The 26325-nt window shown below is 33.7% G+C and overlaps 2 protein-coding genes across 2 annotated transcripts in view; both read right to left on the minus strand.

Moving 5' to 3' along the window:
• Positions 1–21141, minus strand: part of LOC134842830 (LRP2-binding protein-like) — a 47548-nt gene extending 26407 nt beyond the window's left edge. The window contains exons 1-4 of the mRNA XM_063859329.1: positions 20603–21141; positions 20000–20222; positions 9270–9412; positions 9141–9192 (exon numbers count right to left, since the gene is read on the minus strand). Coding sequence (XP_063715399.1) covers positions 9141–9192; positions 9270–9412; positions 20000–20222; positions 20603–20830 — 646 coding nt within the window. The 5' untranslated portion in view covers positions 20831–21141. The remainder of the gene's footprint in view (positions 1–9140; positions 9193–9269; positions 9413–19999; positions 20223–20602) is intronic.
• Positions 1–26325, minus strand: part of LOC134842828 (uncharacterized) — a 554076-nt gene that overhangs the window by 371171 nt on the left and 156580 nt on the right. The gene's annotated exons all lie outside the window — the stretch shown is intronic.

The following is a 26325-nucleotide window of genomic DNA, read 5'->3' on the forward strand; positions in this document are numbered from 1 at the left end:
CTCAAATCAGTTCAAGAATTACACCGTCATTCAACCAAAAAATGGGAAAATTTGTTTCCATCCCAAACTTTATAATTCAAAAAAAATCTCCATTTCACATACCATTTCAAATGATCAAAAATTCTACAGATGTCACATATAAACTTATCGGCCAACATAAAAAATGAAAATAACAACAACGAAATAACCTTTTACCATACTACCCAAAAGAATACGCATTTCGCGAAACAGTACAATTATACACCTTCACAGGGGACTAAAAAATCTTGGAAACACTATAGAAAAATACTACAACAGCAATCACAAAACTTCAGTCCTTTATCACCAACGCCTGAGAAAACTCAAAACGAAACCACCGAAAACTCCCAAAAACATATTGTTCTAAAACAACGATAAATAGTTCAAGTATTTCAAAGAATTCAAATAATTCGAATGGTTCAAAATCATCGTAAACTCCAGGAGAAACTTCTAATACCGGAAATAAAAAAAAACCCAAACAACGTCAATCATCTCGTCTTAGAAATCAACCAAGAAAAGAAAACAAAACCCTTATTCCGCAATCTATAATACTAAAGAAAGTAGAGTTTCGGAAACCCCCTTGATTAAATAGATACACCCATCATTTTCTTACTAGAATATAAAAAAGTCTAAATAAAAACAATCATTTTCGCTCTTTAATTAAGTAGTTCAAAATCAGCCAATCAAAAAGGTTTGATCTCACCGCATTTATTTTCAAGCTCCACCACTATATTAAGCCGATATATCTCCAACTTGAACTAGATCTAAAACTAAAATTTAAAGACCTCCAGGTCGAAAATAAGCAGTACTTTGATATTTGACACTTTAAAAACAAATCAAAAAGTTGCAACCCTCTTTTATCAATCAAAACAAAAAAAAACAATATTGTCTTAGTTTATACCCCGCATGTCTTCAAAAAAATTAAATATGCCATAAGACAAAATTCAACATAATCATTTAGCATAAAGACTTGATAACTCCGAAAAACCCCTAACCATCCAATAAGTAACAACAAGAACTAGGAAGTTAACACCCAAAACACCCAGACTTCCCTTCACCAAAAACTCTCCATTAACAACCCATTTGTCAAAATAAATTCGCCCACTCTGGGATCCCACTTCCAAAAATTAAAAAATATTTCGACGAAACATATCCTTTTTTAAATGTTTCTTTCCAACTCAGTTTAACAAATTTAAATAATCATTTCAACTCTTCTACCAATTTTTTCAACACTTTTAAAACTTCATTTTATCTCATCATTGACTTTTTCGAAATTGCGATTCTCCTTTTTCTAGTTTTTGGCAGCTTTTTTAAAAAAATTTTATTTTCCCAAAAAAATCTACCTCTCTCTCTTAAAATCATTGACCATCGATTCAGGTATGTAACTTAAACAATTTCACAAATAGTACCTCACCTTTCTTGTTTGCCTAATTTAAACAATTCTCTAATGCTTTAAGAAAGTAAAAATCACCTTCACATTCGCAACAATTTTTTAAATCATTTTTACAGAAGAATTTTTTAAAGAAAACAATTCTAAGTGAATCAAGGTATGCAACGATGTTTCAAATTTGCTAATCCACACCCCATTTAGAAGGAATCCCCACTTTAAGAAGGACCCACTTTATCCCAAGATCCCGCGACAACACCGTAAACACCCACATCAAGCCAGACAAATCAACACCAAACATCAGCACGTATCTCATTTACACCAAATCCATACACGTTCGAAGAAAAACGACCACTTTTATCTAAACCTTTAATACCAGTCATTCGTCAAGCACCCCTAAGTGAACCACATTACGAGCCAACACTCCAACAAGCCAAAACCAGAATTTAACAACTACAATAGACAGACAAATTATTTACCTCCCACGAAATCGAAATCTCACTTCAATATACCCTCATCCCCATCATCGACCACTCTAGATCTCTCACGTATTATAAAAGAAGAACTTTCACTAAAGAACTAGAAGAACTAAAAGAAGAACTAGAAGAACTTTCACTAACGAAAAACACTTACTTTGGCGCAATCCACTACGAGATTCATCTTGATATGAAAGTAGATAAAACAAAAAATAAAATTTTTCAAGAAAGATCACTCTCCATTTATGTGAACTCGAAAGAAGACAAATATCTCAATCAGTCGCTTAAGCAGTATTTAAAAAACCCACGGAGGTTGCATATTATCAGACAACTGCTCCAATTTCATTGACTATGGAGAAAGCATTCTTTGGTGTTACACCTGCACTCAGAAAACTTCATCACTATATGTTTTTTAAGACAAAAATGATACCAGCGAATCCCTATATTTTATGAAAAAAGTGCACTTTGTAGAAACACTACCAGGACGCACATATTTTTGGAAAACTGCTGTCCCGTGTGGATCTGAAAAGAGGGATAACGTAGTACAGCTTTAATGTCACCCTTAAAAACTTTTCACCCGAGAGTATACGCGCGCGCAATTGCTCATAAACCAAACATAAGCCTAAAAACAATAGACATTTACTCGAGAATCGACATAAATCATCACATTCGAACACAACAATTTACAGTACAAAAACAATCAATCGAACAAAATGTACGAAAACTAGCTGAAACAGCACGCTTCTTCGATATCTATAGACACGACCGTAGCGGTTACTATAAGATATGAAAGACCACGTTTATCTTAACGGTGAAGAATACCGTCCACAGGATATTTCACCAAATATTATCTAGTTTTGTGAATCTAGTTTTTCTAGGATGACTCTACCATATCTTAGAAGGACTGAATATGTTATACGCAAAGTTTAGTTTTACTGAATTTCTCTTTCCCTTATTAAGACAAGGGAAAGAGAAACCAGACACAATAAATTTTTGAAGACACAAATTTCGAGTTCTATAACACAAGTGCAATACATGCTCAAGTCAATAGACAAGCAAGCCTTGTACGCTTTTTGTTCGCAAGTCCTTCTTGACGCTCAGTTTAGCGAATATAACAAAAAATTAGCTACCCAACCAAAAACATATGACAGTCCACGAGACAATACAAACTCAACACCTACAGCAGCACCTCATCTACACAGTCTATATAAAAATCGCCTTTAATCTTTAGTCCCAAAATTCATAGGAACACACTAGTACCCACTGATCATACATCTCAAGGTACTATTTTCCAATGAAGTCCAATATCTCACATAACACTATATCAACCAGTTTTTGAAGACACAAATGAACAATTTGCAGAATAACCAGACACAATAAATTTTCGTTCCCCAGACGGTCATCTATTTAGCCGATAGATCGGATCCCTCAAGCTTTCCCTTTCCCATTCATCGAATCTCCAACGCCGTTTCTCCCGCATTTCACTCTCAAAGCTCATCTCTTCTATCCTACCCAGGTTCACTTCAAACTCACCATGAATGGATTCGGACGACTCAAACCAAAGAGTTTTTAACACCATTTCTAATTTTGATAACTCTGATATAGAAACCCCGACAAATTCCTAGGCTCCGAACCCAGCCCTACAAAGTTTCTCAACCAATTTTCCAATCCATAGTTTTCCCGCCTCCTATTGAAATCTCTTCCTCTCCCTTTTCATATAGTGACGCTCCCTTATCTTTTCACCTTTGTCAAGTAACGAACCCGACTTACCCAGCCCCATCACAGAAAATCAATTTGAGCATGAACTAGATAACTTCAAAACCCAGCACTAACACCTTCATAATACAAATAACGCATTGACTTTAAAGATATGAAAGACCACGTTTATCTTAACGGTGAAAAATACCGTCCACAGGATATTTCACCAAATATTATCTAGTTTTGTAAATACTAAAAACAAACCCATAGTTTTTCGAGGATGACGCTACTATATCTTAGAAGTTTTGACTATGTTATACGCAAAGTTTAATTTTACTGATTTTCTCTTTCCCCTATTAACACAAGGGAAAGAGAAACCAGACACAATAAATTTTTGAAGACACAAATTTCGAATTCTATAACACAACTGCAATACATGCTCAAGTCAAAAGACAAGCAAGCCTTGTACGCATTTTGTTCGCAGGATTTTTTGGAATATTTATTACCTCAATTAATAAAGTCCTTCTTGACGCTCAGATTAGCGAATATAACAAAAAATTAGTTACGCAACCAAAAACATACGACAGTCCACGAGACAATACAAACTCAACACCTACAGCAGCACCCCATATACACAGTCTATATAAAAATCGCCTTTAATCTTTAGTCCCAAAATTCATAGGAACACACTAGTACCCACTGATCATACATCTCAAGGTACTATTTTCCAATGAAGTCCAATATCTCACATAACACTCTATCAACCAGTTTTTGAAGACACAAATGAAGAATTTGCAGAATAACCAGACACAATAAATTTTCGTTCCCCAGACGGTCATCTATTTAGCCGATAGATCGGATCCCTCAAGCTTTCCCTTTCCCATTTATCGAATCTCCAACGCCGTTTCTCCCGCATTTCACTCTCAAAGCTCATCTCTTCTATCCTACCCAGGTTCACTTCAAACTCACCATGAATGGATTCGGACGACTCAAACCAAAGAGTTTTTAACACCATTTCTAATTTTGATAACTTTGATATAGAAACCCCGACAATTTCCTAGACTCCGAACCCAGCCCTACAAAGTTTCTCAACCACTTTTCCAATCCATAGTTTTCCCGCCTCCTAATGAAATCTCTTCCTCTCCCTTTTCATATAGTGACGCTCCCTTATCTTTTCACCTTTGTCAAGTAACGAACCCGACTCACAGAAAATCAATTTGAGCATGAACTAGATAACTTCAAAGCCCAGCAACAACACCTTCATAATACAAATAACGCATTGTCTTTAAAGATATGAAAGACCACGTTTATCTTAACGGTGAAAAACACCGTCCACAGGATTTCTCACCAAATATTATCTAGTTTTGTAAATACTAAAAACAAACCCATGGTTTTTCGAGGATGACTCTACTATATCTTAGAAGTTTTGACTATGTTATACGCAAAGTTTAACTTTACTGAATTTCTCTTTCCCCTATTAACACAAGGGAAAGAGAAACCAGACACAATAAATTTTTGAAGACACAAATTTCGAATTCTATAACACAACTGCAATACATGCTCAAGTCAATAGACAAGCAAGCCTTGTAAGCATTTTGTTCGCAGGATGTTTTGGAATATTTATCACCTCAATTAATAAAGTCCTTCTTGACGCTCAGATTAGCGAATATAACAAAAAATTAGTTACCCAACCAAAAACATACGACAGTCCACGAGACAATACAAACTCAACACCTACAGCAGCACCCCATATACACAGTCTATATAAAAATCGCCTTTAATCTTTAGTCCCAAAATTCATAGGAACACACTAGTAACCACTGATCATACATCTCAAGGTAGTATTTTCCAATGAAGTCCAATATCTCACATAACACTCTATCAACCAATTTCTGAAGACACAAATGAACAATTTGCAGAAAAACCAGACACAATAAATTTTCCTTCCCCAGACGGTCATCTATTTAGCCGATAGATTGGATCCCCAAGCTTTCCCTTTCCCATTCATCGAATCTCCAACGCCGTTCCTCCCGTATTTCTCTCTCAAATCTCACCTCTTCTATCCTACCCAGTTTCACTTCAAACTCAACCTGCATGGATTCAGACGACTCAAACCAAAGAGTTTTAAACACCATTTCTAATTTTAATAACTCTGATGTAGAAACCCCGACAAATTCCTAGACTCCGAACCCAGCCCTATAAAGTTTCTCAACCACTTTTCCAATCCGTAGTTTTCCCGCCTCCTAATGAAATCTCTTCCTCCCCTTCTTCACATAGTGACGCTCCCTTATATTTTCACCTTTGTCAAGTAACGAACCCGACTCAACCAGCCCTATCACAGAAAATCAACTTGAGCATGAACTAGATAACTTCAAAACCCAACAACAACACCTTCATAATACAAATAACGCATTGACATTTCACCAGCTAACATACTCAGACTCAACATTCGAATCCTCAACCCCTTCTTTTCATATTGCATCCACAAGAAAAAAGAGATTAACGAAAGCAATCTAACACTACACCTCAATTCCTTAATAGTCGCCCACGTTTATCCTAATTATACTCCCATCACCCTAAACACACGAATACCCCACAGTTTTTAATTTGCAACATACCATTCCCCCCCCCCCCAATATACATACTATAGTACCGACAATGAAAACCAACTGAACATATTTGTTGATAAAAATGCGCTAGTTCCCACTCTGGCCATCATTGGCCACATACATTCCACCTAGATTGCGTTTATAAGAAATTTGATAACAAAATCGCTCGCGCACTAACAAACACAAAAGCTTACGAGCCATTTTTCAATAACTTTTACCATTTCGCACTAACATTTCCTTTACTTACACCAAAGGAAAGAGACATTCATTGCTCAAACGAATTCAAGCTAAAGATTTAACTAACTCACATGTACACCTTTTATTAACGCATACAAAAACATTATGTAACCAATTCACCAGCCCGTAACCCACTTCATCGCTTAATTTTTTTACCTGAGAGCACCCATCATATCCATAATTCTTAAATTTCACTTATTGCAAAAACCCACTAACTTGCACGGCACCCTCCGTAACTATGATCCCGTCCGATTTATATATTGCCCACTGACCAACACTTTTCCAACTGACGACGCCCGTCCAATCATAATTCCCCACGAACATATAATGCCCATTAAAATAACCCTGCGCGAACCCATTCACGCTAAGATATTTAATCACAAACTTTATAACCTAATCCAAAACACAAATCATGAGTTTTCAACACTAACCGAAGATGTAAAAATTATGAGAGCGCTTGAACTTCTTTGGCATCTGCTATGCACAAAAAACGTAATCCGCATGCTTTTAATAAATTCTGACACTATCAAAACTAACTTCCTCATGAATTTTTTCCCCAGAAACGGAACCCTCGTATGTATGAATTTTGTTATTATCACTAACAAAAAAAACGAAACACACAACACTATTACACGTGTTTTTCACATTTTTTTTTTCGATTTCAACAGTCATTCATCCAAAAGATTAAAATCCAAGCAAAAAATCACAAACTCTTTATCAAATCACAATTTTTAAAAATATTAATTTAACAATAAAACTGAATTTTGCAAGTGTAATAAATTTAATAGCAAATGAATGCAATAACTTAAAAATTCCGTATTAAAAATCAGAAATTCGAAGTAGTAATTTAATGTTACAAATAAATTAAAGATAGCTACCTTTTTAATGTGTGCTTCTTTTATAAAATAAAAAAAATTTTCATTTAATTAACCACAATTTGTGTCCTCTATTCGCCAAATTCGAGTAATTCGGCCACAATGATTTGTTGAATAAATGAATTTCAAGTTTCCACTCTAACTGATAAGAACTCCAACTTATTTCTATGCGTTTTCAACCTCACCTTAACCCGGTTAGAATAGTTATCCTTGAGCTTAAACTAACCAACGCAGCTTACCAACATCACAAAACCACCGCATTTGTTAGAAAGTTCCATGGTACTTCATGACCAAACTAAACCCAGATAAAAACTGAATATATTTCTTTTGAAACGCACTTTCAAGTTTTATTGAAAATACTATAAACACCAAAATGTCAAAAAAACCCAAAAGACAAAAATCTGTTTTTGATATAAGGATACAACCAAAAACTAAGAAGATAATAACGTCTGATAAAATTTAACAAAAGTTGATCACAAAAAGAGACTCTGCTGAAGGAGACTGAACTACTTATCCCCTTCTGGCCTAACCCACCAGAACGACGTCGCTCGAAGTACAGGCATCCATCAAGTGCTACGACCCCGATCTTCAATTTTTGATAAGAGTGGGTCCAGGGTGAGCAACTCTTCAAAATAACCGAAACTAAAATAAAAACGCTTTGCTAAAATAACTAATAAATATCAAACTAAAACTGATCTCACTAAAAAGATCTAGTCATAAATATGCAATGTAAAAGAATTCTCAGGGCAAAAAGAACGAGCAGCAAAGTGAGATGAAAATTCGATGACATTCCGACTCTGGAGTGGTAAATCTATTGGTTTGTTGCCGTAGACACAACCCTCACAGGATTTAAATTTGGACCCAATATCACAGCAAAGGTACCCGTTGCAGAAGAACAATGGCCAACTCGATGTGGACTTTTCGTACAGATCCTAGTCACTTGGCGCTCCACACAGAGAACTCAAACTCCATCTTGCCCGTAGTCTCGCTCTAGCTTAGCAAAATCAAAACATCATTGCATCAATCTGAAATCTTGACACGGTCACTCGAGAAGATCTAGGATAAAACGAGACCCACTTCTTAATTACGAACAACTGCCCTTCTTCTCTCTATGAAGAGAACTATACCTCTCCTTCCTTCACGCAGTCACTCCTTCAAAAGAAAACTACTCCGAATATTCAAGATGTCTCTCCATCCATCCTACGATAAATAATTTGAAAACTAAAACTCTCTAAACCCCGGATTGGTGGAACCATTTTAAAACTAGTGTTTCTAACTAATTATATTATTGATAAAACTATCTTTCACTAACCAATCATGACCCATAACTAACGCTGACAATAATCCGACTCGTAGTTTAAGCACCGGAGCAATTTGAATATAATTTAGACTACAGTTGTTCTCCTTTGGAAGAAGTTCTAGATAGCTAGCTCGCAAGTACCAGTATACACTAGATCTATTGAGACTAGGAGATATAGGAGTACGATTAGACTAAGAAGTTGCACAAATTTATCCGGCCAAAAATTAGATCGCGTGACGAACAGCACCTTATCTGAAATTAATCTTTGAGTGAGCCACCTCGGACATAATCTTACATTTAATATTAGGTTATTTTATAAGTTTTCTTGGTGAAAAACTTTAAAGCTACCCAAAAAGTCATAAGTAAATGACCAGTTAAGCCAATCTAGATCATAAATCATTGTGAGCAAAGGTTAGTCATATAGATATAGTAAGATAGCAAAACGGAGTTTCTGCGCCCTAGGATTGAAACTGTCATGGAATAATTTTAAACCATCGAAACCTTCCAATACAAGAATTTTTTGACTATGAATTAACTGACCTTGTGATTCTAAGCTCCCATTTCCACAAGCCTCGTTGTGCCAGAAAAATGCCTGAAAAATGCAGCTTCCTTGAGAACCAAAAAAGTACTAGTGCGAAAGTAAATTTCAGCTGTTTCTGTGAGTGCGACCTTTTTGTAGTCGATGAACTCGCTCTGACAGTAGAATAACCCAAGTGTGGTCTGAGCTCTGATGGAGGCACTCGGGTTCCCATCGTCTGCCGCAATTAGCAGCCACATCTCCGCATCTTCATACGACTGAGGGGTGCCAGCACCTGCATTAACATGATGTTAATTGTGGAACAAAAACAACAAAAATTAGTTTTGTCTCTAAAGTCAATTCCCTATTAGGTTTTTAGCAAGAAACTTTTGCTTTTCTAAAAATCTGAGTTGAGCAAAACTGCCCAGACTTTTTTCCTAGTAAAACATATTGAGGAGGGTTAACGGATTGATAATAGAAACATCTTCTGCATTGCTTCGCAAGCGCCATCATTTCATTTGATAGCATGCACATTCGTTTGAGTACATGCAATGTAGATTTATACTTGCCCATACTCGGGCAACCGAAACAATGTTTTCAACCATAACACTGCCAAAAAAATTCCATAAGCAAACAGTCAAAGTTGCTCATTACTCATGAGTTTAGGTTCGGGGCGCCCTTTTCATAGAGTAACTTCGGATAAGGGTGAACCGTCTGCTCGTTACGCTCTCTTTTTTTCGGCCGAATAGGTTCGTATACCTCCTCAGTCTGCTAAAATTACTAGTCTTACTCTTGTATCTTTTATTTCTCAATCTCAATAGATCTAGAGATATACGGGTTTATCGCGAGATTAGAGGAGATAAGAAAGCAATTGGTTTCAATGTTTGAAATTGTTTCTCTGACTGAAACTAAGAAAAGTTTCAGCTTTACAATTCATCGTAACGTTCAGTCATGGATCATGATTGGTTAGTTATTAATATTTCAATATCAAAGGTTTGAAACATGACTTTGAAAAAATGAAAGAAAAATTGTTGAGGGTTGTGGAGACAGGTTTGAATGTGAGCATTCGGAAAATGATTATCTTGAAGTTTCTTAGTTTAGTTTTGGCAAGGTCGAATTTGTTTATTGAATTTTGTCAGGGGGGTTGGAAATTGACAAATTGAAAAAAGTCTGAAGGTTTCGAAAACAAAATGCTAATTTTGTTTTTGTTTATTGGGTAAACGGTGGGTTTTTGTGAGATTTTAGTGGTTTGACTAACTCATTTATAATTTTTTGTTTTTGACTTATTTGGATATTTTCTTGGTAAAAGAGAGGTAACGTTTTATCTGATCTTATTGATATTGTTCAGGGTTGTCAAAAGGGGTTGCAATTTTAAGGTGATGATTGTTTGAAATGTCAAATGTCATGGTCGTGCTTATTTTTGACCCGGAGTTCTTAAAATTCCAGTGACAGTTCTTATTCAAATTAACAACGTGATTTTTAATTAAACGGTGCTGGCAAATGAAAGATTGTGAAATTGAGAAACGCTCTGATTGGTCAATTTTATTTTGCTCTATTTCTCAGAACTAGACTTGAAAATTAAAATGTATACAAATTGTAAAAAAAAAAGAATTGAAAATGAATACTTTTATTTTGTCATCAGATGAGTGATGAGATTTTTGATGTTAGTTAATCAAGTCACAGATAGGTTTTTTATTCCTTCTTTTGTCTGAGTGGATTGTGCAATTCTTTTTTTAGATTTTTCTATCGTGAATAATTGTTTGATGGTTTTTTCTAGGTTGATTTTGGAGTCTAGAAGTTTGTCGTTGAGATGATTTTTCTTATATTTCGGGTATTTATTTCGTTGTAACTAACAATTTTTTTCTGTAGTTGACTTAGGTCTAGCTTGTTGTAGTTTTGTGTTTTTTGTAGTTTTTCTTTTGCTTCTTGTTGTGTGGTTGAGTTTTTTTGATAGTTTGTATGATTTGTAACCGATGGAGATTCAACAATGTGAATTCCAGTAAAGGATTATAGTTGAGTTTGTTCTCGGAGAGCGTGTTGCTATGGGTGATATGGTAAAAGAATATTTCCCTGTAGTTTTAACTTTTTTTATTTTGATCTAGAGTTTTGTATGTGACATCGGTTGATTTTTATGATCTGGTAGGGTCGTTTTCATAATGTTTTTTTTTCTTCTAAAAGTCATTCAGTATATGCACCGGAAGCTAATTTTAAAAATTAAATGGTGAAAACGGTCATCATCGTGTGTATGTGGTGGTAAATTGTAACAAAATGAATCTTTTGATGGTTTTACAAAATCCTTATATTTCTTTCATAGCAGTTACTGTTAACGATATTGGTTTGTGTTTCATTAGTTTGTGGATTTCGTGGATTGTGTTCTATATTTTATTGATGGCATTAGGTTTTAATTTAATTATTTATAAACTCAAGGCCATTGTTTGCGACAAAATTTTCGGGTAGTCCGATTTTTGATATCAGGTGTTCGTGAAGTGCTGTATATGCAAAGTATGCATAAATGTTGCAGTTGGTTTAAATTTTCATAATTAGTAGGAGCGTCTACAATTACCCTGATATATAAACTTGGGCTTTTTGGGTCACATGATGATCGGTGATTGAAATATAAACTTTGTCTTTCGAAACCTTGTTTTTCTACTCTTTGTCTCTGATGTGGAAAAACTTCGTTTAAGAGACAGTCGTTACAAAGTATTTTGATCCATATTTTTCATTTGAGAAATGAAAATTTTGTATAAAACTTTTATACCTTTTTTCTTAACCTATATGTCTTTTTGTATTTGTCGAGCATGTTCGTACAATTTAATAAAATTAAATTTAAAGGTGAACAGGGTGCTAATTTTTGGTATTAAAAAATTCTGAATTTCTTTTTTTTGCGCTTTTATAGATGTGTTATTAAATTTTCGAAAAAACCTTCTCTTGGCGAATAACGGGGTGTAAGTGTTGGTATCTTTGTAAGCAAGTCAGTTGTTAATTTAGCTGTAATTTGTAAAAAAAAATTTTGTATTTTCAAATGTGTTGAAAAAAATTGTCAATGGAGTCCGTTATGTCAAAAAATTGAAGATTGTTTATCTTCATTTGTATTTAAAAAACTTGAAACAATGAATCTATCAGTTAAGTCTTGTTTTATTGTAAAAGTGGAAAAATTTTTCTCTCCGTAAAATTTGTTTATGTTGTTTCATTTCGGGTCGTTTTTCATCCATGAAGAATATGGGATAGCTTTGAATGTTTTTATCTAATAAGTCTACTTCATAAAGTTTGATTTTACATTCTAAAATTGGTATAGTTATTCAAAATTGCAAACTTTTTTTAAATGAGTCAATTTATACTGCATATTTGCATTTTAATCAGGGCGAGTTTCAATCTCTTGCAAGAAAAACTCTATGTTTTGTGGAAATTTAACAGTAGTTTTCGTGCCACTAGTTCTGGTGGTGTATTTCAGTATATAGTAGGACAAGGTGTTTTGTGCTATCAAGGTTCTGTTGAGTATGACAAAATTCGTCACGATTAAGTGAAATCTCTATATTTTATGATTTAAACTTGAGTTTTGATGAAAAAGATCTTTTATTTGTTTATGGTCAAGGAATAAGAGTTTTAGATGCTTGGAACCAAGGATTAAATTTTCATACTTTATCATGGAATAAAAACTAGCTGTAACTACCACAATAGTTTGAGAGTCTTAATTCTGCTTGAGTGAATAATTTTGAAAATGCGGAAATGAGATTAATTTTAATTGTTCCTTGATGAGATTGTAAAAGATCTGCGCATTTTCCATAATTGGATGCATCATAGATGAAGCGGCTGGTTAGAATTGGGAAAAGTGTGTGAAGTTTGCTCACTTCCGTTTTTTAAATTACATCAATTTTTTTTTGATTTTTAATTGTCCATTTCAAAATTATTCTGTTAACGTAAATTGTTATGAAAAGATCTGGTTGAGTTTTAAATAAATATCTACTGAAAAAGTTTGACATTCCAAGAACGTTTTGGATTTTAACATTCCATGATTGCTAAAGTAGGGTTGGTTCATATTTTTAAGAGTCTGATTATTGTTCCGTCGTTTACAGTAATACAATAATGATATATATAATGATATTCCATAGAATAATCGGTTGACTTCATATTGTTAATTACCGATAACTAGTAGTGTCAAGCGTCGTGACTGCTCGTCTAGAAGCATTTGGTTATATGCACTCTTCTTTTTAGCTTTAGTGTATTTTGTGTCATTGATATTTGTCAGTAATACTTGGAATATTTCTCTCGGCCAATTGCCTTTTGATTCTTCCGTAAGTGAGGCTATATATCTTGCATCGAGTACAGTTTTCAGAAGTTCTATTTTTGCAAAAACGATCAGCGGTTTTATATATGTGTAGTTTTTTGTTTGTTGTTTTCTGATTATCTCGTTTTTTTAAAGTATTTCTAGAAGACTTTTCAATTATCGTGTAATTATGTAATTATTTTACTCGCGCGTGGTTTCTTAAAAATAACATCTAGTTTTAGTGGAAGATGTATTTAAGAATAAATGTTTCCAAAATCAAATTTTGATGTGGCAAATATGTTGAGGTCTTTGAACAATTAATTCGCTAATTGCTCAAATTCATCTTGGTTTATTTGTGAAAGTTGAAAGATTAAGGTAGAAAGTTTTGTTCTTCTGGTGTGTATTTTGATGTTTGAAAAGTAAGTTTAATGTGTTGCAATTTCATTAAGTAGTTGTTTTTCCGTTTTGATTCATCAGTTATTTTATTGATAGCTAAATCTTCATTGAGCAAAGCAGATTGAAAAATATGTGATAACCTTGATGTATTATTTACTCTGTATGTTTTTGTTCCGTTGGTTGTAGTAGAGCGTTTGTTTCACCTTATCCTAAAAATCCTGAAAGACTTGTAGTTTTATGTGGCAATCTTTTATATAAGTGTATTTCCACATTAATACGAGAAAAAATTTGTGAACTTCTCTGAACTCAAGGATAGAGATATGTAGCTTTTGTGTGATCTGATTCTCATTATTCTGATGTGTTTGATTTGCTAGAACGTTATACGTTTATTCAATGAAAGGTTTCAAGTGTTTTCTCTCTTTCTCATATATGTGATGAGAAAAAATCTTCAAACCTTTTGTTAGAAGTTTCAGTTCTTCGATAGTTTTCATTGTTTGTAGGTAGGTTTTGACTTTTCCATAAACTTGCAATTTTGTACATTGTGCTGTTGCTAACTTGCTTGTTGTACCTTAGAGTAACTTATTTGGGTTGACTGCCTGAATTTGATCCTATGTATGTATGTTTATGATGTTTGATTCTACTCCTAAATCAATCAAGAAATCTATTTCGAAGTTTGGGTGTCATGATTTTTTGAATGATTTTTGTGACTTTCTGTAAAAGTGTGAACATCAAAACTTTTCTTTTTTATAGAGTTGTTGTAGTAGTTGTCTTTTCAAATATGTGACTGATACTTTGTTGATTTGTTATCTGTTGTCGCATGGGCAGTTTATCAGTAAAATGACTTCTGCCTAACCCATCTTCTTTCCTAATAAGTTAGTCATTTTGAAAATAGCCTGAGTGAACGAGAGTTTCATCTTTAAGTTCAATTTATAGCAAGCTGATCATTCGTGTAGTTTCGGTATCACTGTCGTCTGTATTGTTTCAATTATTACAGTATACATGATTTAAATGGTGTTCCGTTGTTTTATTTGGTTTGATTCCTGGGGGGGGGGGTCAGTAGTTGTTTCAAGTTAAGTTTGTGTTCAATTTTTTTTGCCGTTGGTGTTTTGGTGTGTTGCTCCTATGATTTTGATATGGCCGATGTGAACTCTGTGAATTACTTTGATGAGGTGATTTAGAAAAATATCAGGATGATATCTTTTTATATCTATCACTTCTATTTCTATTTTTATTAGAACTTTCTCATTATCAATGTTTTTTTCCTCTATTAAGATGATTGTTTGAGTATTTTTTCTAACGGTCGAATAGTTTTTTTGCGGTTAATTGCGTAGCTTCAGGAACGGTAGTTTCCATTTCGACTATATCTGTTTGATTGACTTTTGTTGTGCTTTGAATCATAAACTCTGTTTGAAGTTGATCGTGGTTAATTATTTCTGTTTTGGCTTTTGTGGCTATTAGACGGGCTATATCTGTTTTGTGTGTTATAATTGGATGTTCTTATATCTGAACCTGTTCCTCGAAACTTATTATTGCATGGCGATTGTGATCTGTTGTAATGATACTTGTGCGGTAGTGGTTTTCCCGAACTTTTACTACTCTATAACTTTTTCATTCGGTAAGCTCCGATTTTTTTCATGTATCGATAAAATTGTCATTCATTCTGAGTATCTAATATCGTGGTGGTCAATTGGATTTAATTTGTTGTTTTTGTCAAAATCGGCTATACTGTGTTCATTTTGTCTACAAAAATTACACCATTTTGTAAATGAGGGTTTTCGTTTGTTATTTGGGTTTTTGTCATGCATGTGCTCATTCTTTTTCTGAGCCTTCTATAATGATTATATGTGAAGGTTGTTGTTTAAAGGTTTGAAACAAAATATAATTTAAAACTTGCTGTATCTTTCACTTTCATTGTGGTTTCCGCCTGTTCTAATTTGTCCACAAGTTTTCTAAAAAAAATAACTGGTTAACGGATTAAAGTAACCATTTGTGATGAAATAAAAGTGTTTTTTCAAGTGTTTCTCTTCTTACAGCAAAACGTTCAATTGTTTCGTACAAAACCGACCTTTTTCAAAGGAATTGACCCTGAAAACTTAGTCGAAGAAATTTTAACGCTGTTTTAGCAAACCGATTTTCCATTATATGGCCAGAACCGATAAACTCACTTCTTCATCAGAATTGGATTCATAGACGCACAGCAATAATACAGACCACACGCGATGGATCAGCTCCAAATCGTTTTTCATTTTTATCATAAGAAAAAAAGTTTTCAAAAACGTACAAAAAAAAATTCGATTCAAAAAGAAACAAGCAACATCAAGGAACTTTATGTAGTAAAATCCATAACACGATTTTGTAAGTGACCGTTTTCCTTTGACGTTCTCCTTCGAGCCTTTTCATTCTATGGACTTTACTACATAAAGTTCCTTGATGTTGCTTGTTTGTTTTTGAATCGATTATGATTTTGCAACTTTTTGAATAAACCTTTTCGATTTGATTTTATTTCTATTGGTAAAAATGAACACCTTTTTTGAACTGCGCCATCGAGTGTGGTCTGCATTATTGATGTGCGTCTAAAAATCCGACTGTGATAAAATGGTGTGTCTATCGGTTCTGGCCATAAAATTGAAAATAGGTTTGCTATAACAGCGTTAAAATAATCTTCGACCGAGTGTTCATGGTCTGTTCCTGTGAGAATCATGAGGTGTTCAGTTGATGTTTTTGTCGATCTTCTATAAGATATCGATTCAGCGTCATTTGAACTGATGTTTCTGTAAAAGGTATTTCAGTGAAATTTTTAAGTTGATTTGTGCTAATTTCATGTTGGGGTTAGTAACATGGTAGTGTAATTTCATTTTTCGTTATTTCAAGTTGGTAGCTTTGAGTACATATTGGGTGTTGTATTTTTATATAATGGCTTGGTGGTGTAAAAATTCTTTTTCATTGTGATGTAAATTTGTATTTCCTTGAAATCTTAGTTTTTGTTAATCATTTTTTGGTGGGTAAATTTATGGTGCAAAAAAATCATTCGGTTCAATTTTATTACACTATTGGTAATTTTTTTTATCAGATCTATGTGGTTGTTATTGATTTTTGTAAGAAAATCTTACTCTCCTAAGAAGTGATTTTTTTATTCTCTATCGAATTGTCCTTTAATTACTTCGAATGGTTTGGTTTTGTTAATAAATTGGGTAGTTTGTAGATTGATCTTCTAATGTGTTCTTTTAATCAAGTGAACTGACTGATTGTGAGCTTCTACTTTTAGGTTTTTGTTGATAATAAGTCTGATCAAGAGATTTTGAGTACCGTGTTTGAACTGAGTTCGTTATTAGGTTATTATTTGTTTTTTAAAAAAAGCATAATTATAGATTGCAAAGTGGTTCCATTTTCGGTGTGTCCTGTTAAAAGTTCGCTTTTTAGTTATCGGTCGGTTTGATGAGCATTTAACAAAGGGAGTTGGTTTAGCTGTGGATTGTAATTGGGTTTGTGGGAAGGGTGTGTTTTTCATGTTTTGAGTGTTTTGAATGTTTTGATGAGATACTTTGTTGTGTTAACATTGTCATTGTGTGAATGATTTCTTCGTTTGGAAAGTGTGATGGTGTTTGATAAACTTGTTGTTTTGGCGTTGTTGTTCTGTCTAATTTTTCTTGTATATGCTTGAATGATGAAATCAAACTAAGGTTGCCTGTAATTTTTTGAAATAATGGGTTGTTATTAATGGTGTTTTATCTGTTATTAATGAAATAACTTTCGTAAAAACTTCATTGACAGAAATAATTGGATTGTGAGATAGAAATATCATTCGGGACATTTATGAACTTTTCGTGATACCATTCAGGGTTCAAAAACACTTTGTTTCTTTTTCCAGGGTTGCGTCTCGTCACAGGTTGTATAAAATTGTTCTCTTGAATATGCTATGAGGACTATGTTATGTTGAAATTAGTCGATAAAAAGCATGCTAATAATTTTTTGAGGTTTACTTTTACTATGAATGATATTTCCACTTTACAAGTTTTTCGCCAACTATGTCTAGCATTATTGAACATAAAAAGAATTCAGTTTCGTTTGCTGTATATCGTGATGTTTATGGTGGTGATAAAAAGGTCATTTTTCATTTAAGTTATATAGAGTTTTGGTGCTTATGTTTTTAACATGTTCTTTTAAAACTTTTCAAAACTTTTAGTCTTTTTCCTCTGTGTTCCTTATACGGTATTTGATTGTATTGATCTAGTTGGTCAACTTCAATTGTAAAAATTCAATATTATGAAAACGTTTTGCACAAAATTGTTGATTAATGGTCATTTATTTGTAGTTTTTTTTTACAACTGGTAACGCTTCTTTGCTTGGACTCTTATTTCTTTGAAATAAATGTGTTATGAGGTTATGAAAAAATTCTATTTTTATTCATGATGAGAAATATAGGTCTTTTACTTTTTTTGCTAAACTGGGTGTTGACCTAAAAGTTAGGGTGATTGATTGTTGCACAATTCAGCGGTTAATTGTTAGTTCGTAAACTGTAAGTTTTTACTCTTTTTGTGAATCTTAATCTAATTCCTCGGGTCGTAATCTATAGGCAAGACGAATTGTCCATAAGTTATGTCGATTCAATAGAATGCTTTTGTACTGCACTGAAATGTATATAGCGTTTTGTACAATTAAGTATGCTTAATCTTAATGATACTGGGATCAATGTGAGGTCTAGTGTTGGAGAAAAGTAAATCAACCCACAATGTTCAGGTTTAACTAGAGCGCGAGTGGGTCATTAAAGACTATTTTGAACTTACTATTTCCACGGGCTATTTTAAGCCTTGTTCAAATAAAAGGTAGGGTTCAAGTGAGGTATGAGTAACCAAAGTTCTTCACGGGTTAGCTTAATTTTTAATTGTTAGTTTTTGAAGGAAAAACTGTCATATAGTCCTCGGTCGTTTAGAAGGGTTTAAGTTATTCGCCGTTCTAGGTCGTTAAACACTGAACTAAAGAGATAGGTTGAGTTGAAAATTGAAACAAGGAAAGCCTTGATGATCCAAGTATCTAAGAACAAAAAAAATAAAAATTTAGAAGTTAAAGATCCAAAGAGAATCCTTGTTGACCTGGTTGAATTAATCAAACTCGACGGTTTAAAGTTTTCAGTTCAAGGAGAAGCCTCGATGATTTGAAATTTAAAAAGTAAAGTTAGGAATTTAAATGGTTAAAGACCTAAATATCCGAGAAAGGTCTTGCTGATCTTGGTTTTGATTACGTTAGTGTTTAAAGATTTGTGTTTTTTCCAGGTAAAGGATCCAAAATAAAGACAAGAAACATAAATGATTCTCGAGATGAACAGGAATCTTGGCGAACCTCACAAATTTAGTTTTTCTTAGTAATTTTTTGTGTTTTGTGTTTTTTATTTAATAAATTACAAAATTTGAATAAAAATTTTTTGAATAAATTTTACTGCAGATTTAAACTTTTTGGTTGTTAAAGTTTTTGTCCTTCTCTGGTTGGTAATTGTGTTTTAAATATTTTATCACATATTAATAAGTTTATACGGCTCATTCAATAAAGTTTACGGCTGTAATTAATGCAGTTTGTAAAAAATTAAGAAGATCTTCACAAATACTTTCAATTTTTGTCGTCGCACTCTGCGTTTTCATTTTGCGATGCAGGTTTTGGGTTTTGTCTTTCTGTGATTAATTGTCGTCTTTTAGTAACAGCTCAGCTTGATTAGACCGATTGAGACGTGGAAATAAGCTTTTTTAATGTCAGTTTGCTTTGTTTTGTTTGGTTTTTTATGAACATAAGATACTATTAACTCTGCTCCAGAATAGTTGGTTGCACCAGATGAGTTTAAGCCCGGGATGGCATTCTCATTGAGTAATTTCGTATAAGAGTATATCGACTGTTCATTACTCTGTTCGTTGTGCTATCTTTTTCTGGTCGGATAGGCTCGTACACTTCCTCAGTCTAATACCAATCCTAGTCTTACTCTTATATCCTTTTTTCCTAGTCTCAATCGATCTGGAGATATACTGGTTTTTTGCGAGGTTAGAGGAGAGAAGAAAGCAACTTATTTCAATTTTATTTTTAATTCTCTGACTGAAACTGAGAGTAGTTTCAGCTTTACAGTTTATCGTAAGTTTTAATCATGGACCATGATGGATTATTCATTAATATTTTACAGTGGGAAATATAAAAGGATAAAATTAATACTTATTTTAAACTTTTTCCATTCAGTGGCGTGACCTTGCATAAATGCCATTGCGATGTTAAAGCAAGCAGAGTGGACTAAATGTGCGGCCCTGGTGTCCTTGGAACATGCCACTTCCTTCATCAGTTTCAGTGCCAGTCCCTGATTTCTCTCGCTCACTCCCATCCCATCGTAGTACATCACGGCCAGCTGGTACTTGGCCTGCGCATCTTTTTCTCTCAGTCTGTTGAACTCCACAAAGGCTGAGTCGTACAGGCGCTACATTATAGTTAATTAACATTATACATTTTGAGCTTATAACGAACCGGTGCCCCCTCTAGGAGTTTGAACCCTTAACTATCCGAAAGGTCAATTGCTACTAATGTATACAATCAGAGACCAACAACCTTATGCTATCTACTAGGCGCTATTAGACAAGTTTATTTAAGTCTAGGTATGTGCAGAAAAAAACCTGGGCAAAATTTCTGAAATATGGTTTAAGATGAAGAATTGTAGGAAGCGCCTTAGAGATTGTGAAAACGAAATGAAAGCGACGAGTGATTCGCTTACAAAAGAGCTGGTAAATTGAAAATGGTTGTTGGTCAACCTTAACTAACGACATTGTTCCGTTTCAATTTAAAATCAGAAAAAATACTAGCCTCTTCGTAGAACAACTGCCCCAGTCTAAATGGCGCCAGCTCATCTCCTTTCTCGGCCAAGACCTTCAGCAGACTCTCTGCCTGCTCAATCAGGGCAGCCTCGCTCTTCACCAGCTTGGGGTTCAACTCCAGATGACCCTCATCCACCAACAGGTCAACTATGCTGTTCTCTCTGGGAAGGGGCTCCGGTTTGAGACTCTGCTCCATGACTGAGTAATTAAACTCCATTATATTGCAGAAATGTCTCAAATTTCCTCTCAGAGACGTCTAAATGGATTCCTTGGCCCAATATGATAATCCTCCTTTGGCAGTGAAGTAGAACCTTGTTATATTAAGCAACACTTCCGAAATCAAATGACTGAATCAAAGGCTTTAACTTTACAATTCAGGTATATGGACAAAAAAGTGCGATTTTGTATATCGATGATGTTTTTTTTTATTTTGTTTTTGCGCATTCAATGATTTGTTTTTTACGTACACTCTGGTATAAACTGAAGTGCGCATTGTCTGATAAATGCACAAAATTGATTGAACATGTGCAAAACAAAATCTACCTATATGAAGTACTATGATTGTATACGGCCAATGGCTAGCGCTCTGTTGCTTGAAAAGACAGTCTTCTTTTTTTCTTACCACCTGTCTTGAATATGTTCTTTTTCAGGAAGAATCGTTTTTGATTTCTGTACATTTTAGCGTTTTCTATTTTGCATCAATGATCATTTTATTATATCAAGCGAGGAATGAGACGAAGAAAAAAAACAACAACCAGGGCGATATTGGCTCATTACTAGAAATAAGGGAGCATGTAAAATACAATTTTTGAGAGCGAGCACAATTTTTTACAAGCTTTAAAACCTATAAACCACAGTTTCTCAGGTTCAATAGATCAGCTTCTAAGCTTTCCTTGAACAATAAAAGAGCAAATGAGAAGGGTTTTATTACAGAGAAGGATCTTAAGTTGATTATAAATTTCTGGGATAAAGAACAGATTTTGGTCCATCACAGAAAAAATATGCTTATCCACATAACACTTTTTCTCAAGATAGTTATTATTTGCGCTTGTTTTAAATTCGGAATCAGTTAGAAAAAACTTATATATTCGATCGGAAAAATTCGGTGCCGCTGGTTACATAGTGTAACCAGTTCAAAACAAATTTTCAATATATTTAACTATATTCTTGATAATTACCTCTGTAAAACACTAAGAACAAACCAATCACGACCATGACCGAAACTTACAGTAGATAGTAAGCTGAAACTTTTTATAGTTTCAGCCATAAAAGAATAAATTTAACTTTGCAAATAGTTGCTCTTTTTTGAGTCTAAGCCTCGCAAAAATACCAATTTATACTAGATCTAATGCTACTAGAAAAATTATACATAAGATTTGGATTGGTATTAGACTAAGAAGTTGCATGAACCTATCCGACCGAAAAAAAAGATAGCAAGACGAACAGACGGCTTACCTTTTCCGAAATTACTCTATGAGAAAGCCAACCAGGATTTAAACTCATTTGGTGCGACAGAAAGAGTTTCAACCGAGTCTCTACTATTCTAGATTAAGCAAAAACAAATTGGAGTAGATAAATTAGATCAAGAAACGCTCAACAAGATAATAAACCAAATCAATAATAACATTAGCTTATTTCCACGCCTCAATAAGTGTAATCGATTCAAACATAAACTTAAGTTGACACCAGATCACAACCAGGACGAAAAACCGAGTCCCTTCATCATGAAACAAAAAACAGACAACAACGATTTTTCTGCGACAAAGTTATTTGTGCAGCACTTTTTCACTCAATAATTTGAATTGCGATAAACAGAGCAGTAAGATTTTTTCCAATTACTATATCCCACTATGATGTATAGTTATTGATTATATAAATACCCATTCGACTACAAACCTACCATCTACCTCAAAACTTTCACATCTGTAATTTTGTAAAATTTTTCGAATTTTCATATTTATTGAATCAAAAACAAATACAAACAATTAGCCAGGCAAGTATTTATGGTAAAACTTAAAATATTATACAAAAACTTTCTTGCTTCTTGAGGACTTTTCCTGTTCTTGTTTTTCATCACCTATAACACCCAAAGCTAAATTTTTTTTAGAACAACAATGTTTTTTAAATTAAAACCCTAACCCTTAACCAAATCATTAAGTCTTCCGTATCCTTAACTTAAACCCAAAGTTTTTTTAATCAAACCAAGATCATCAAGCTAACCTTGGTATTTAAATTTTTAACGTTTTAAAGTTTTAATAGTTTTAAAGTTTTAGTCATAATTGTAAATTTATAAAAAAACTAACACTCAATCATTTATCGATCAGTAATTTGTTTTTGTTTCCCACCTTTTGAAACTAGTGTCTAACGATCTCAAACGTCGATTCACTTTCCAACTCTAATATACGACCCAGGTATAACTGACAATTTTCCAAAAATTGACCATATCATTAAGGCTAAACGGTGAAGAACTTCAGTAACTCATTCTTCACTTGAGACCCATCTCTTATTTGACACAGGCTTACAACAATTCTTTGAACTAGTAAGAACTAAAATTGTTTCAAACGATCTATTTTTCTTTTAATTTTACCTTAATCAAACCCCAACTGGGTCAGAATAATTTTTACTCAGATGTAAACAAACTCACACTCCAGAGCAGTATGAAACCATTCTAACGAAAGAAAAGACTCTTTCCGCAAGCCGTCTATTCTTGACAATCTACTTCGAAGATTAAAATTACCTCACGAAATATCGTAAAACTAACAGGTTAAGATATAAAACCGACACCTGGAATTTGCATCAATCATTTTAACACTAATATCAAGAGATAGTTTGGGAAACAAACAAACAATAGTTGTCCATAAATGTTTGTGTTTGATTAAAGGTGCAAGATACGGTCTCGAAACTACACCTGGTATGTTTTTTACCTACATTTTCGTATAAACTGAAGTGCGCATTGTCTGATAAATGCACAAAATTGGCTGAACATGTGTAAAACAAAATCTACCTATAAGGAGTACTGATTGTACACGGCCTACGGCTAGCGTTTTGTTGCTTGAAAAGACAGTTGTCTTGAAAAAAATTTTTTCAGGAAGAGTCGATTTTGATTTCTTTACTTTTTACCGTTTTTAATTTTGCACCAATGATCATTTTATTATATCAAAGGATGAATGAGACGATGAAAAAATCAATCACCAGGGCGATATTGGCTCATTACTAGAAATAAGGTAGCATGTAAAATACAATTTATGAGAGCGAGCTCATTTTTTTTACAAGCTTTAAAACCTATAAACCACAGTTTCTCAGGTTCAATAGATCAGCTTCTAAGCTTTCCTTGAACAATAAAAGAGCAAATGAGAAGGTTTTTATTACAGAGAAGGATCTTTAGTTGATTTTAGGTTTTTCATTCACACCTTTTAAAAACAGTGTCTTATGATCCCAAGCGTCGATTCACTTTCCAACTCTAATATATGACTTAGCTAAAACTGACAATTTCCAAAAATTAACCATTTCAATCAGGCTAATAGGCGAAGAAATTCGGTTACTCATTCTCCGCTTGCGCCCTACCTATTAATTGACTCAGGCTTACAACAAATCTTAGAACTAGTAAGAATTAAAATTGGATCAAATGATCTATTTCTGTTCTAAATATACCTGAAACTTGTGGGTTGATTTACCATTCTCCAATCCTTGATCTCAAATCAAACCCCAACTGGGTCAGATTAAGTTTTACTCAGATATAAATAAAATTACACTCGTGAGCAGTATGAAATCCTCCGAACGAACGAAAATACTTTTTCCCCAAGCCGTCTATTCTTGACAATCTACTTCGAAGATTAAAATTACCTCAGGAAAAATTGTAAAACTAACAGGTTAAGATATAAAACCGACACCCAGAATTTGCATCAATCATTCTAACACTCATGTCGAGAGATATTTTGAGAAACAAACAAACAAAAATGCTACACAATTGTTTGATTAAAGATGTCAGATACGATCTCGTAGTTTCACCACACAGACAAAAAGTAGGAGACATTTCGTAAAAAAATATGGCAACAGTTTCAAACAAAAGCAAACAAAAAACTAAGTTTCGAAAAATGACTCAACAACAAAACGAATGTCTTCGACACTTACTAGACGACAAAGAAAAAAAAATGGTAGACAATCAAAGACATTTTTACCAAATAGAAGCCAAAACAGCATCATCTAATAAAGACAATCACAGAATAAAAAAAAAATCATGTATTCGCAAACCGGCAAGTTTATACATTTGGAATCAACTAAAAAGACACATTGAAAATTACACAGTTACCGTAATATGGCACAATATATGATCCAGAACGACTGCCAGATTGACGATGACACTTTTGTTTCCTTCGTCATTGAACCAAAAAATTAGAGGGCAAGTACTATTTTGTCACAACTTAATCATAATGTTGTTATAAAAAGAAAAAAGCCCATGTAAATCCAAATTCCGAGAAAAATATCCGAAGACCAGAACAAGATCACTACCTACAGGTGTCAGTAATATAGTTTCATACTATGGCTATTCACTATCGAAATTTTACCGCCATATTCATCAAACCAACCACCACGGCGAATACAAACAGATGACATTTCCTGTTAAAACATCAGAAAAATTCAAACATTGAAAACCACAAAAAAGCAAAATCAATCTTCACAAATGTTTTCACATCAATCGTTTTTCACCTTTCAATGTTGGGGCAAATGAAACATTTTAGGTACCTCCACTATAAAGTATTTCGACCTGCAATAGTAGGTTGAGAAGTTAAACTCTTTTCACGATTTCTAGCTCAAAGCATGAAACACTCACTGACCTCAAAAAATTACAATTAATTGACTTTGATCTACAAAGAAACCTAGCATGGCTTATAACAGATTACTTTTAACGTAATCTGGACCTAATTTCACAAGCATGAAAAAACTTTAGACCACAAAGTGACGACTAAACAATGATAGCAGAAGAAACAGATTTTGTATGTGACCCAGAATAGTATCACGTTTTTTAAAACACCAAATGATATCTCCAGCGCAGCAAAAGAAGTCATATCCTATTTAAAGCTTATTTGAAAGTAACCCCATTAACAACCGACACTACACCTCTAATTTACTAAACAAGTTTTATTGATAGGACATTCATTAACAATTTTTTTCGACCTTCATTAAAACTCCAGAAAAAATAAACGGAATTAGGAATCTGGAACAACAAGATAGCCAACTGCTATCACATTTTGTAAACAAAAAAATTGTTGAAACAATACCCGCAACAACACAAATAGCTATCTCGCCTATACATCCTAGGATTACGACTCCCCGTTATCCTAGGATGTATATCCTAGGATATAAAAAAAAACACACCGTTTCCACTAAAAACATTGCAATCCGCAGTTAAAATATCAGTTGCTCCAAAATATTAATTTTTGGATTGGAAAGGCTTAGACCATCAACTAGAAAACGTCGATTTAACAAACAAAAACAGAAAAATGAAAACACTTTTGCAAAACATATTCACGATTTTTTTCACCAATAATAGATACAAAGCATTCCAAATGCACGAACATTTATTACAACACAAAACGAATCTCAGGAGCATAATTATAATCTAAAAGTAGCAAAAAATCTAATCTTTATATCTGTAAGTTTTACTGATAAGAAAAAATCTCAGTAAATCAGAAAAATCAGAAAGACAGGTCG

This window comes from Symsagittifera roscoffensis, chromosome 3 (assembly GCF_963678635.1).
Source record: "Symsagittifera roscoffensis chromosome 3, txSymRosc1.1, whole genome shotgun sequence".
Classification (NCBI taxonomy): domain Eukaryota; kingdom Metazoa; phylum Xenacoelomorpha; order Acoela; family Convolutidae; genus Symsagittifera; species Symsagittifera roscoffensis.